The sequence below is a fragment of the Notamacropus eugenii genome, chromosome 3 (assembly GCF_028372415.1).
Source record: "Notamacropus eugenii isolate mMacEug1 chromosome 3, mMacEug1.pri_v2, whole genome shotgun sequence".
In the NCBI taxonomy this organism is placed as follows: Eukaryota; Metazoa; Chordata; class Mammalia; order Diprotodontia; family Macropodidae; genus Notamacropus; species Notamacropus eugenii.
The window spans coordinates 72,100,859-72,115,385 of NC_092874.1; the positions used below are offsets into that span (position 1 = coordinate 72,100,859).

The window sequence follows — 14,527 nt, forward strand, 5'->3', positions numbered from 1 at the left end:
AAGTTTGGTGTTTAAAGGAAGTGTGGCAAATCCTTTTGTACAGCTTATATCACTCCCTACTAAAAAGGATTTTATAAATTTCTATTTGCAAAACTACTAGGTTTGCTTAAAGCAAGGCACACCTGCACCCAAGGGCCTTAATTTTGCCACAGAAACCACAATTTGCAAAGCCTGTCATGAACTACATTTCTGCTTTGGTTTTGCTGTTCGTTATACCTTTGTTTCATAATAACCCCAGCAATTCTTACATGTGCCAGGTTGATTTGTCCACCACGCATTTCCCATTGCCTACCAGTTATCCCTTGACATTGTATTTCCCCGTCTCCTTTAATTATTTCTTCCATGTACCCTGCTTGCCCTTTCCCCATTTCGGCTTTCCAATCAGGTGATATTTAAGAATTCTGTTACTGTTCTCTACATCTGGCCTAGCAGTAGTCTTGAAACAAATACCATCTCAATATTGATTGTGAGCTGTGTGCTAAAATGTCCCTCCTGGCCTGAGAGCACCAGCCAGATGCATTGTAACTCTCCTATTCCCCAGGCCCTCTAGGTCAGGTGGCTCTTGAATGAGCACCACCCTCAAACATCAGTTTGTAGTATGAGCTTTAATCTCCATGACTACACGGTCCACCCACTGAAGTCGGGCCCCTTCACTTGCTTTAAGTAGATTGACAGACAAGCAAGCTCCCTCAGAGTCCAGAATAGGACCATACTTCTCCAGGGACTATGTCATCGTTTTCCAGCATCCACAGCTAGTCACAGAATTGTTACAGAAATTCCCTATGTCACAGGCAGAAAACTAGTCGTAATCCCATAAGCTGCAGGACTGAAGATGAAAGCTGTGGTGTGATGAGTGTCTCCCACCCGGCCCATAGTGCCACTACTAGGTGACTGTGAAGCATCACCTTTTATCAACAGGGCTGATCCAGCAACATTTGCCTAGTGCACGTTGCCGGGGAGCATCCCCATCAAGTCAGTACCTCAAACCTTGCTATGTTGACTGACGGGTGAAATCAATGAAATGGAAAGATTCTCTTCAGGACAAAAAGCCTCAGACAGAGAGAGAGAGTAACTCTTAAGGAACAGTAACTTAAGTAACTAAGAGTAACTCTTAAGTCAACAATGCAAATAAGAGTCAGGATCATAGATTTAGAGCTGGGAAGTACTTCAAAGACAGTCTAGTTCAACTTCATTATTTTACAAATGAGGAAACTGAGACCCAGAGAGATGAAGGGAGACTTGCCTAACATCCCACAGGCAGAGCTAGAAGGCAAAGCAGCAGATTCCAAATTCAGAGAACTTTCCATTACACCAAGAATTTGGCCTAGATCTTGTAAAAGAAATAGAGCTGTGGGGAAAATGATTTAATAAAAATGTAAAATACCACCCACAGCATCTGCTGCATTCTTTTTCCAATGCCTGCTGCTAATGGACATCAGAAGTTTCACTAGGACTTTGTTAAGTATTACAAGGAAAATACATACTTTGAAGCTATCATCAATTTACCTAGGCATGTAGGCTTTCCTGTTCTCACTTTACAAATAACCTTACTTATGGGTTCTGGGAAGACTTGGGAACATTTACTATACCACACCCTGGGGTTACTCTGGATAAAAAGCAAAACTGATGAATGATAGGTGATTCTCTGTTTAACTAGCTGTTTAGACAAGAGGTTGACAATAAATCCAGGGGATCTTCCTTCCCTACCCTAGCTCTCCTAGCTTCCTAAATATGATGTGGCCAACTTATGAAATACCAAATGCATAAGAATTTAACGTTCCTAAGTCTTCCAAAGAGAAGAAGCCTTCTTCTTGGCCTTAACTCCAAACTGACTGCCACCAAACTATTTGAATGAAGTTTGGAATCTGTGACCACCAAAGGGCCTGGAAGTGAATCTTATGTGGCCCAAAGAGAGCTCACAACAATTAGGCACAGATATTAATGTGTGATCTCAATTGCTATTTTTCTTTCAAAATGCATCCAATGCTTGACTCTTAAAATTTCACAGATAAAAGAAAGCAATGACAAAAAAGGGGTCTAAAGAACCCATGAGCTTGCAGAGTTATAACAGTTTCTGGAGGTCAAGCATTTCTTTCTCAAACCTTTTATTGGCATTACATGTTCAAGTTTTATTGCTTGGCCTCCATCACAAGCCAGGTGATAGGTGAAGTCTCATATCTAACCTCGCCCAACCCACAAGATGATTGGCCAAGGAAATCAATTGGGAAAACCCAAAATAAGCTCCTTTGAGTCCTGTCAGGTAAACATGCAATCACTCTGCTTCTCTGTTAAAAACTTTGTAGTTAAGCACTGAGGTCACTGACCCAGACAGACCTCAAAAAGTAGTAGTATATATAATGTATACTGAAGGAAAAATGAAGCATGTTCCAAAGCTATCAAAATCAATTGTATTCTTAGGTACATCATCACAATAGTTGGCAGAACAAATCAAACGATTCAATTTTATTAAGCCAAATAATTAAGAGCATTGCCTAGGGTTTGTAAGACTTTTAAAGCAGAATGAATACAGTAGTGCAAATGCACTTAGTACAAGATACGTGATATATAAACGCAGTTAGTACTAGTGGTAGTAGCAGTAGTAAATTTAGACATTTCTTCCCATTAGTACTTCCCCCCTCCTTTCACTAATCACAACTCTGTCACTACAACTACCTAAGCGTATGACTTTGGACAATTTATTTCCTCTTTTAAGACTTCTGTTTTTTCACCTGTAAAAGAATGTTATTCTTTTAAAAGTCTTTAATATTTTATAATTTTCTCCATTTCATTTGAATCATGCTGGGTTTCCCCTTCCTTTTCTCAATGCTGCCGTTATTACTCCCATAATACCAAGGCGGGGAGGGAAGATAGGGTTTAAATGATTAATCTTCATCATTTATCTTCTACGTGCTAGGTACTGGGGGCAAAGTAAAGAAAAGTCTCCACCCAGAACTTATATTCTGTATGCTGAGAGAATATGTTCATATAAGTAAATGGAAAAAATATAATGTAATTTGGGCAACATGCACTAGCAGTTGGGAGGGATAAGGAAAAGCCTCCAATAGAAAGTGGCTATTTGAGGTTTGAATGAAACTAAGGATTAAGTGGAAGTGAGGAGAGCAAGCTTTCTAGGTGTGCAGGATAAGCTAGGAGGAGTGAAGTTGAGAGATGGAATGTCAAGTGTGAAGAATAAGAAGGCTGGTTTGGGTGGACTGCAGAGTTCATGAAGAAGAGTAATATGGAACCCTACTGCAGAGCAGTTGGAGGTAGGTTCTAGAGGTAATAGGGAGCCTCTGGAGTTTCCTGAGTAGGGGAGTGGCATAGATTGACCTGGGTGTTAGGTATATCACCTTGAAAACTGTGTGGCTAAACTGGAGAGGGAGATCAAATATTACACTTAATAGTTCAGGTAGGAGGTGGTGATGGGAGCCTCACCTTCAAGGGTGGAGCTATGAGCAGAGGAAAGGGTACAGAGAGATATTTGGGAGACAGATTTGAGAAGATTTGATGTGGGGCAAGGGAAATTGAGGATGACTGAGATTATCAATCTGGATAACTGGGAAGATGGCAATGAGTCCTCAACTGACAGCTCTAAGAAACCCCCATTCCTGATACCAGGGTTTCTATCTTCTCTCTCTCCAAAGACTCTGCTTGTCTCCAATACTAAAGCATAAGCTACTATTGATTTTGCCCAAAGAACTTGCAGTCATAGAGTTCAAGACAAACAAATCAATCCCTGCTATACCAAAGCTGTCAGAATTGCCTAAAATCTTTGGTCACCCACATAAATAGGTTACAATATTTCCCACCAAGAACAGTTTCTAAAGGACTGACTGTAAGAGGAAGAGGTGGTGCAGGAGGGGCCTGACTTACCCTACACGATTGTTGCAGTGATTTACTGAACAGTGATCTTGTTCTACAAGTACTTAGTTGATGAAAGCACCAGGAAAGTGCTGGGATTTTTTTTTCACTCCTTAGTGAACGAGTTCATTTAAAACTTCATATTCACATGCAGCTAATTTGTAATGGCTCAATCTGGCCAAATATAGCTGCAGCCATGGCTTGCCCACAAAACTGCAGTTGTGAAGGCTAATTGAGATTCTTCAGGAGAACTCCTAAGGCTTTGCTAGTCACACAATGCCTCATTAGGCATTCTGCACCTCCCCCTTCTCCAGAGCCCAGTCTCTGACTCTGCTTGGCTGGAGTTTATGGCATGTTCCAATAGCTGCTGCTAGGTTTGGGGGTGGTAGTTTCTTTTTGATTCTCAACTAAAGTTTCATGTAAAAGAACTGAATTAATTACATTAGGATAGAATAAATGTAGAAAGAAAAAAAAAACAACTCCCCATCCCCTCCCTAAACTAAATTTATATACAAGCAACTACTCTTAGTAGTTAAAGAGCTTTCATAAACGCAGATTTTATTATAGTGGAACTGAAGACTAAAGTTCAGGAGACTATTATACTCATAAAATTAATTTTGTTCTCTTTTCCAGTTCTCCATAGAAACTAGTACTTTAATCTGGACAATTTGAAGCGGTATTTTTGAAGCAAGTGGGACTCTTAAAAAAAAAACCACACACAACCACCTCAAAATAAAGTCTGTAGAAATCTGCAGAACCAGTCATTACTGGCAAGAAAACACTTACTTTAAAAGTTAATTACTAATTAAATTTTCAAAATTTCAATTGTAATTTCAGAGGAACATACTTTAAGAAACAGAAAAATGCCCCAGGCAAGCACTTTCCAACACTTGTGCTTAGCTGTATCAAGGCAGATTTAAATACAGATTATTTTGAAAATATTCCAGTTTTGCTCTTTTCCTAAGACTTATTATCTGAGGACTTGTATAATTCTGAGGTATTATGTCACCAAATGATTAATACTATTAGGTAAAAATAGTTAAATCCCTTTGATATATGTAATATTTTGGAAGACATTTTCTTATCTGTTGATGCATTTAAAATCATCTTTCTTTTCCCTTTTTTTTTTTTTGGTACCTTTCAAAAAGTGAGACCAAATTTAGATTTCTGTTGACATTTTAAGAAAGAGATTATAAAATGAAATTCTACTGATAACAGATTTTAGCTTTTAGTATGTTTTCTACTATAAAATGAAACCTTCTTAGAACACATATTACTAGTTTGGTGGTTTACCAATGAAAGTGACACTGGCAATTTTTAATTCACAAAGGATTAAACAGAGAAGACATTCATTGTACATACAATATTACAATAAAACAGATTAGCCATGGAACAATGCACACTAAGACAAAACACACATACACAAACAATAATCACAGGACAATTGTACCTTTTGATCTCTCCATAGTATTTCTATGGCTACGGAGAGAAAAAAAATGCTTTAAGTCTCCCATTGTTTTCCTAGTCTGAAACTGCTGTGGAGTCCTAAAACACATTGTGTCATTAAATACAATTTTTGCAAATAGGAAGGCTGTGATTTATCTTGCTTCGCTCTTCCTTTGAACAATCTGATAGCGAGGAAATAAGTTGGCTTATGTAACCAAATCCACAAGTTCATAATGGCAAACATTATTTTTATCATTTAATTCAGGTGGAAGGTTCTTAGAAAGATTATACTAAAAATTATTCTCCCTCCCACAGAAACTATCCTGTAAATTAATACAATGTATCTGTTTATAAATCAGATCAGTTCAAGATATTAGGACATTAAAAACGGACAGAGTGTGAGATGGAGGAAACAGTGATATTTACCACAGGAAATACCAGTTTCAACTGATATAAAAACAGAAAAATGAGGTATAAAGCATGCTTACAAGTTTAACAAAAAAAAAAATCATGCAAATCTGTGATGGAAAAAAATCTCTAAATATCTTATAGTTTTCTTTATTCAGATTAGACATCTCATATATAGCAGTTAGTCTAGAAAAATACATTTTTAAAAAAATTTTCAGCAGACCATGCTCCCTGTCACAAAATCTTCCAAAACCTGTTTTATTATACAAGTCAATCTACATTAGTAATGTAAAAAGAAATTCTCCAAGTTAGCAATCTCATTTTCCACTCAACAACCAGCCAATTTACACATGAGTTTCCACTACTATATTGTAGAGTTAGAATTCTGTATTACATTTTCCCAATGTATTCTGTACATATTAAATAATCTAAAAGGCTCCTCATGTAGTGCATTAACCATTTAGCAAGCCTATTCAGTATTTTTCCAGTACCATTTGCATTACAGTGATTTGCCTGCAAATGTAATTATAATCTAAAAGTGCACACAGTTAGCTTTCCCAAATAACAGCCCGTTTCTTGGAGGAAACCTAATATTCACTGGAAGGATCACCTATCGCTAATATAACCATGATCTGAAATGTGTGGCTAGAATGTACTTTGAGACTATACAACACAATTATATACATGAGCTGAAGGTCATTAGGTCTTTAGCTTATATTTACAATCAAATAAGTTCACTACCACAGGCTGATATCAAGAACTCAGTATGGCAGCAGATAAAGTCAGCATTTAATTAGGATTATTAGCTGTAATTCAGAATAGCAAACAAGGTAGGCCAAGAAATACCTTGAACTGACTAATGTTAGATAAAATCTCCAGTATGTCACAGAAAATATCCTTTGATGGATATCCTTATGAGTTCAGTGTCTGCAGTACTGTGAGCATGCTGCTCTATCGAGCAGCTAAGACATCCAGTTTGGATGCTGTGCAGCAGAGTAAAAGACAACAAGCCTTAATCAAAGGATTATATCTGGGGAACTGTAAACTACACTGACCACTGCGAGCACTGGCTTAAGACTGACAGCTGGCCACTGCATGCAGAAATCCTGGAAAAGGAATACACAGGTTTCAAAAACTGATTCATTTTGTTCTGTTCAAAATGCCCTGAAAGAGTTCTCAAAGTAACCAATAGTGGGTATTATCCTATCAAGTGATAAGCCTAGAAACGAGGAAAAACAAATCCAGACCATTCAGTCTGGGATCAACTTTAATCTTTGTTTTCTCTCCAAGAAATCCAGTGTATATGCCTATGCTATAATGGCAAATGTTAATTTTGACAAATTGTTTAGAGTATACAACTCCAAAATATTCAATGAAATAAAATCAAATGATTAAAAATGTCAACTTGCAATAACAGCAACAAACATGAGGGCCTAGACATATCCTGACCCTCCTCCCAGCCGTCCTTTTCCCCCCGACCCTCCAAAAAAAGTGCAAAATCATTGAGCTGTTGGCTTGGTCCATAAACGTAATACATCATGTACAAAGATTTGCAATCTGATGGATTCTGACTCCCATTTCTCCCTGGTTCCATCTTCAATAAGCCTCAGCGCCCAAAGATGGAGTTCAGTTCCAGAAGAATTAATTCCACAATCTGATTTTGATATACAGTATGAACTGCTATGTTACCAGTCTCTTTCTCTGGCTTTAACAGAGTGGGACCAAAAACAATTGCGACACTCTGATAGGTCATTCGGTTTTTTTCTCCATTTTCTACAACTCTGAGGAAGGAAAAAAAACATTTTTTTTTCAGAACTGGCAATATGTTAAAAAGAAAAAAAAAACAGGAAATGGGGGAAAATTTTCTTCCAAATGTATTGTGGTTAACAATAGTTTACATTTGTAAAACAAGCTAGTAATTCTGATTTCCTTCACTGAGGAGAAAGTTACTAAGCCAAGCACAAATACTATATGTTTAGTCAAGGTAGCCATTCAGTCCAGTTTCATCTGTGACTATTTTGGGTAAGCACAACTTGAATGTACATGTATAAACACTCTCAAAAATTTTTTAAAGTATAGCATTTTAGTCTTCTTTTAAATTAGAGAACCTGTTCCTGAACTGGGCCTAACTTTAAGACATAGGGATCTTACAAATAACATTTTGCTCATTTCATACTATTTTTTTAAATTTAAGGGGGAAAAAAAGATTGCCTCACTTTTTTCAAGGACTGTTCCCAGTATCAAAGGAGTAAACTCTTTAAGTAAGTGGTTATGTATTAAGAAAAAACAAACCTGCATAACCTTAGTTTAGGGGATGTCAACAGCACCTCATTTTCTAAGATTTGTTTCCTTTTAATGGGGCGGTACTTACCTTTTGAGGTGTCTGAAAAGAACCTGCATGGTGTCTTGATTTGGCTTTGGCAATTGTTTAATTAAATCTCTGACAGCAGCAACTCGCTGTCTTGGTTCTTGTTCTGAAAAAGACAGAAACCAACCGAAGATTTTGTAGCTAATTCTTAAGGAAGTAAAAATCTTCATGGGGGTAGGAGGGAGGTGAAGGGTGGGGGAAAGGAAGCAGTGGACATTCAGTAATACACAGTGTCACCTAGTGGTCATATTTGAAATTGCTGAAATTTGAAAAATCTTTTATAAAGCTTAAGTGCTTATTAAGTTTCAAATAAGGGAAAGATGCACAGATGACAAATTAATTTCTGCACAGAATTCATAACTACTGCTCTTTAAGTTTCTGAATGTATTTTATACTTACTAATTGCATTAACAAAGTCATTAAAATGATTAAATGTAAAGAGAGGCTCTGGCAATTCTCTAAAAAACATTTTGAGTGCTCCAGTGATGACATGAATATCTTCCCATTTACTATCATTCAAATCCAATTTCTCATCTGAAAGAGAGTAAGAATATGAATTAATTTATTCAAAGAAGTTATAAAATTGTTCATACCCTCTGACTCTGTTGCCATTACCGGGTTTATAAAAAAGGTTACAGAGAATAAGAGCCCTAGTTACAGAAAAATATTCACAGAATCAATGTTTGTAACCTCTAAAAACTGTAAACAAACTGTGTCTCCAATAACGGAATGACTGAAGAAACTGTAGTTTGTGAATATAGATGAGTGTTAACATATCATATAGAACAAATGATTCAAAGGTATTTGGGTGTACTTGGATGGTGCTACAGAGAGAACAAAGATGAACTAATACACATATTATCATGCAAATGAAAACTCACCTCAAAACCACTGGACCTTACTGTGCCAGCTTACGAAGCACAGCCCTTCTCTTTTTAACAACCAGAGAATTCATCAAGAGCAAAGCTGCAGAGTATCAGTCATAATCTTTTTACGCTACTTTACTGAACTGCTGTAGAGAGTGTACCTTGTAGATGACGCTACCGGGAGTACACTTGCATGATATGTTAAATCCATTAAAAAATTTTAAACTATAAATTCAATAAAAATAATTTTAACCAACTACCAAATTAATGTTTGTCTTGGCCAGAAGTAAGAGAAAGATCCCAGTTTCCAATTTTGGGAAGTATCACTACAATACATAACGTACGGCACAGTACTCACCATGATTTACTGCAAATCTTAGTTTCTGTATCACTGCAAGATTGCCACTTACTCTGTATATTCCATCAACATCCAAACCTAAGAGACAGATGGAGAATGTGTTGGAAACACAACAGGGTTTGTGTTAAAAGGGTTGTTTTTTCTCTCCAGGTTGTATTGTCCTGATTTTGAAAAGTAATCATTACCTAAATAAAACTTAAAGAGACAAATACTTTAACTAGATGGATTTTTTGGGGCCAACTTTTAATTTAAAAACTGGCTTTAGTATGTAAGAAAAAAATTTACCTGCTAATAGTGTGCCCTGTTGACTAACAGCTACCAAAACGTTCAACTTCATAAGAAATAATTTAAATTAATGTTAATAAAACAGTGTAATTTTAACATTTATCACTCCTGCTTTCAATCTCTTTAGCATTTAATAAGCCAGGCACTGTGTTACAGGACACAAAGGGTTTGGGGTACAAAGAAAGGCAAAAACAGTTTTTGCCCTCAGGAAGCTCCTGGTCTACTGGGGGAGACAACATATGAACAACTATGTGTGAACAAGATATATACAAAATGAATGGGAAACAGTCATTTGAAAATTTTACAGTGTCACTGTCACTAAAGATAAATTTAAAATATATTTCAAAAAAACCTTGATAACAATTAGGTTGACACCTAGATATATATATTTATTTTATAAAATTCATCAGACTATCCTTAAAATGGCAATGTACATACAAAACATATGTATGTCCCACCTCTTGTGAGCTGAAAATAGTGTCACAGGAAAGGTAAGTTTGACTTTCAAATTTAATTCAATCAGGACACCAAATGAATACGAGAAGAGTTGAATTATTTGACAGAAGAGCTTTTATGATTAGATTTACACCATTCTTCAAATTTACACCATTAAACCAAATAAATTAAGGCATTTTAAAGCTAACATATGTATAAACTTGCCAGGAATATTTTATTTCACTATTAAGCATTTAACAATTATGATGCATGGGAAAACTTACTGTTAACTATTGTTATAATAAGAAGAGTTCAAAGGTTGATGAGATACTGTCAAGAATTAAAATGGTAAGAAGTGAGTATTTTACCTGTGCAGGTTATTTCTGGTGTTCTATTAGTATAATCAACTATACAGATCGCTTCAACATACTACTGCTACTAAGCCTAACCAAGACACACGTAAGGAACGATTAAAAGCCACACAGAGGCACGTTAAATTTCATAGTAAGTGAAACTACGCTAAAACACTTTCCCCTCAGTAACATGACCTACACCTACCTGCCACAGTCAAAATACTCCTTCATAGTTCATCTCATCTCCACCTTCCTGACCAGAAGTGACTGCCAATTCAGACCCACTTCAAAGGGTGCTACATACTCTATAAATTATTTACTGGGATTCAGTATCTGTCTGTACTATGTTTAGTTTACAACAAGCACATTCACAGTCAGGGTTCATCATTCTACAATGCCAAAATGCTTCCCCCATCACAGAACTTGTCTATTCTCTTTGCAAATGGAATAAAATAGAAAGCAGGACCCTCCCTATCCCCACTTAACAAATTCCCAAAAATTAATGTTCTGAAAAGCAATACATGGTAGATTATCTTATTTTAAAGAGTATTTATTTTCCCTACCATGTTCCTCAACATGTTCGATGCATAACTTTACGAACTTTGGCACTGTGCTGTTCTCTTTCTGACACAGATTTGCAAGATTGGAACCAAACACCTGATCTGAAACACAAAAGAAAAGGGTAATTTCAAAAATAATGCTCTTCCAATAACAAAATGGCAATGTGATTCAAAATCAAGTGCATGAAATTAGTAAAATTATGGAAATAATAAAGCTTTCAAAGACTGATTTATTTCATTTTAAACTTCCCAAGGCAGTTTTCTAATTCCAATCATTCAGCAGTAAGACAAAAATCTCTTTTAAGAGTAATAAAAGGAAAAGGATCTACATGTACAAACATATTTATAGCAACTCTTTTTGTGGTGGCCAAGAATGGGAAATCTAGGGGATGCCCATCAGCTGGGGAATGGCTGAACAAGTTGTGGTATATGAATGCAATGGAATACTGTTATGCTGTTAAGAAATGATAAGCAGGAGAATTTCATAAAAACCTGGAAAGATTTACATGAACTGATGCTGAGTGAAGTGAGCAGACTAGAATGTTGTACGCAGTAATAGCATCACTGTGTGATGATCAACTATGACTTTGACTTAGCTCTTCTCAACAACATAACGATCCAAGATAATTCCAAAGGGTTCATGATGGAAAATGCTATCCACATCCAGAGAAAGAACAGAGGGAGACTGAAGGCAGACTGAGCATACTATCTTTACTTCTTTGTCTTTTTTCATGGTTTCTTCCTTTTGTTCCAATTCTTTCACAACGTGATTAACGGGGAAATGTTTTACACAAATGCATATGTATAATGTATATTAAATTGCTTGCCATCTTGGGGAGGGGGAGGGAGAAGGGGAGAGAGGGAGAAAAATTTGGAACACAAAAAAATGAATGTTGAAAATTATCTTTCCATGTAATTGGAAAAAAATAAAATACTACTTATGTTTAAGAAATAAATTAAGTTGTAAAGATATGCAAAGCTCAAATATCAACAATTTCGATACAGTAATTCTAAGGCTGAGTGTAGATAACAAGTTGGGATGTATTTTTGGTTCATTTCTCATATTAAAAAGAATTCAGAGTTAATTATAACAACCTATGCTTTCTAAGGAAATTCATTTGTTTATTCATAATGTCAAATATTTATAAGTATATTCCTAGCATTTTATTTAGGTTAGTCAACTAATTAGTTTAATTCTCTACAAAAGTCTTTTCCACAGTCTCTGTTAATAGCTTTGCTTATGTTTTAGTTGAAACATAATTTGGTTAATGATGGTGTACCTCGATTAAGGAAGAAAATAAATTAACAAAGACACAGTCTTTGTTGGAAATTACATAATCGGAGACAGAACTAAAATATAGGTTGAGGTGTTCTAGGATGTAGGATAAATGGAAACAGTCATGCTAGAAAATGATTATAATAGCAGAAATAAGGCCCAATTAAGAATAAAAAATGGCAACTTCTCCCAAAGTATATATCCAAGGGAGCTTTGGGGAATAAAGATGGGAGGGTAAAGATATGGCGAGGGGAAGGGATTCAATCTGTGCTCAGGCTGGAAAATTTACTGGTAAAATTTGGGGGTGGGGGCTTGAGGGAGTAGTGGTAGAAGGCTGACCAAGAATCCAAATCAGAGCTATCCTTTGACATTGGCAGGGATTAGGAGTGCAGCACCCCTGCCAAGGTGCAAAAAGGAGAATAACTCTAGGCCCCATCCCAAACATTTATTCTCAATAATTCTAATCATCTTTAACACACAAAACAAGTAAAACACACTGCACCCATCAAAAACCTGCAATTTCTAGAGGAAACAGATTAGCACCCCACAGTCACAGATGGAATTACACTGCTACACACAAATCACATGACTGACTCTGGATGGTGCTCCCAAAGAGAGTACACACAGCCCATACTCTTTTAGCCCACTTAAACTTTTAACAAAATTTAGCTGTTCATAATAAATTTATGTATGTATATTTATGGTATTAAATGACAAAACAGATTATTAATATGCAGCATTCATGCATAGATGACTTACTAATTTTTTTTTTAGTTTTCTTTATATATACATGCTGTGATTTTCTGCAGTATGTCCCAAATCTCCAAAAATTCCCACTTAGTCATCAATGGCCAACCCAAAAAATAACCAAACCCATGAATGTTGAGGGATGACTACACTTGGAAAAGGGGAAATTCAGCCAAAGTGTCCCTCCCTAAACCCAAACACCTAGAAAGTTTTCACTGATGGAAGGGCACAACCGCCATTTTCTCACCATCTGTTCTGCCATGCATCTTTCCCACCACCAGATCGATCTCAAGAGATGATGCTCTTGGGGGCTCATGTGACATAGCTTTGGAATTGCAATGCGGGAACCTGCGCTGCCCAGGCTGGGGAAGGGAGGGTGCCCTGGGAGAAGTCCTAAACAGAGCTAGGCAGTTCCACTGCCCCTGGAAGGGCGCTCCAGTCAGCTCTCTAATGGCTCTACTCATCTTGGTGACTTCCCAAACTCTAACACCCATCTCCAGCCACAGCTCCTTAAAGCAGGACTATCTTACTATTGCATTTCTGTTCCCAGCACCTGGCACACAGCACTATGTGATAACTGATCAGTCAGTCACAGAAGACACCTTCTGGATAACAAAGGTAACAAATGAGCACTGGAGGTCAAGAAGACAGACGTGTGTGTCAATCCAGAAGAATCCCAAGAAGGGATAAATGGTGGAGAACATCTGGGTGAGGATAAAAAGGGCAGAGAAACAAAGCGATACTGTTGACGTATAAAACAGAATGCCAGGTCAGATGGGAAAAAGGGTGGTTAGTTTCTGATAAAACTTATACAAGGTTAAATAAAGGACTTGTTACCTGCTTGGCTCAGAAGTCACATTCCCCTCTAAAGGACATTGTCTACATGAGCCTTTTCATAAAAGCAGTTAAGGATGAAAAGGGTAGGAAAAGTGATTTTTGTGTAAAAGAATAGATTTGTATTAATTGTAAAAAGATACTAAGTTATTGCTGCTGTCAAAGCAAAAAACGAACTTTGTTTTAACATATAGTGCTAGTGCTTGTATGTGAAGAAACAATCTTCAGATGAGAATGGAGCAGTTTTGGGGAGAAAATAATGTGTGATACGGAAGGAGGGCTTGGATCTTGTGTCAACAATGTAGAATGATGCCCAGTGACGGAACACTTTAATTCTATAAAGAAAAAGATCTTTACTTATTAAAAACTGAAACACAAGTATAAACACATGGTATTAGGGCATCACCATTTTCAACAATACCTATAAACTTTTGCTTACCTCCAGACTTCCCAACCTTGTACTACTTGACAGGAGACTTCCTTAGCAAAAAGCCTTTCCTCTTTGGTGCGCTTACTTCCATCTACTGTAGACCACTCTGCCCTTCCAGTCTCCTCCCCTCAGTTTCTTCCAAAGCCCTCAGAAAGCTGCCAATCTACTGGTAGTCTCCCCTTTTTTCCCTCTTTTTCACCTGATACCCCTTCCATTTTCTGACACTAGGCAACTGCTCGCTGTACACTGAAGTTATTTTTCTAATAATATTCCCTGACTCACCGAATCAGGAGATGAAGG

General features: G+C 36.9%; 1 protein-coding gene across 7 annotated transcripts in view; it reads right to left on the reverse strand.

Annotated features, from left to right (window-relative positions):
- Positions 1–5,849: 5,849 nt before the first annotated feature.
- ARHGAP12 (Rho GTPase activating protein 12) overlaps positions 5,850–14,527 on the reverse strand; it is a 128,522-nt gene continuing 119,844 nt past the window's right edge. For all 7 annotated transcript variants that reach the window (XM_072651936.1, XM_072651933.1, XM_072651935.1 and 4 more), the window contains 5 exons: positions 10,944–11,042; positions 9,308–9,385; positions 8,483–8,617; positions 8,087–8,189; positions 5,850–7,496 (listed from right to left, as the gene is read on the reverse strand). In XM_072651936.1, the coding sequence (XP_072508037.1) occupies positions 7,322–7,496; positions 8,087–8,189; positions 8,483–8,617; positions 9,308–9,385; positions 10,944–11,042 (590 nt within the window). In that variant the 3' untranslated portion in view covers positions 5,850–7,321. The remainder of the gene's footprint in view (positions 7,497–8,086; positions 8,190–8,482; positions 8,618–9,307; positions 9,386–10,943; positions 11,043–14,527) is intronic.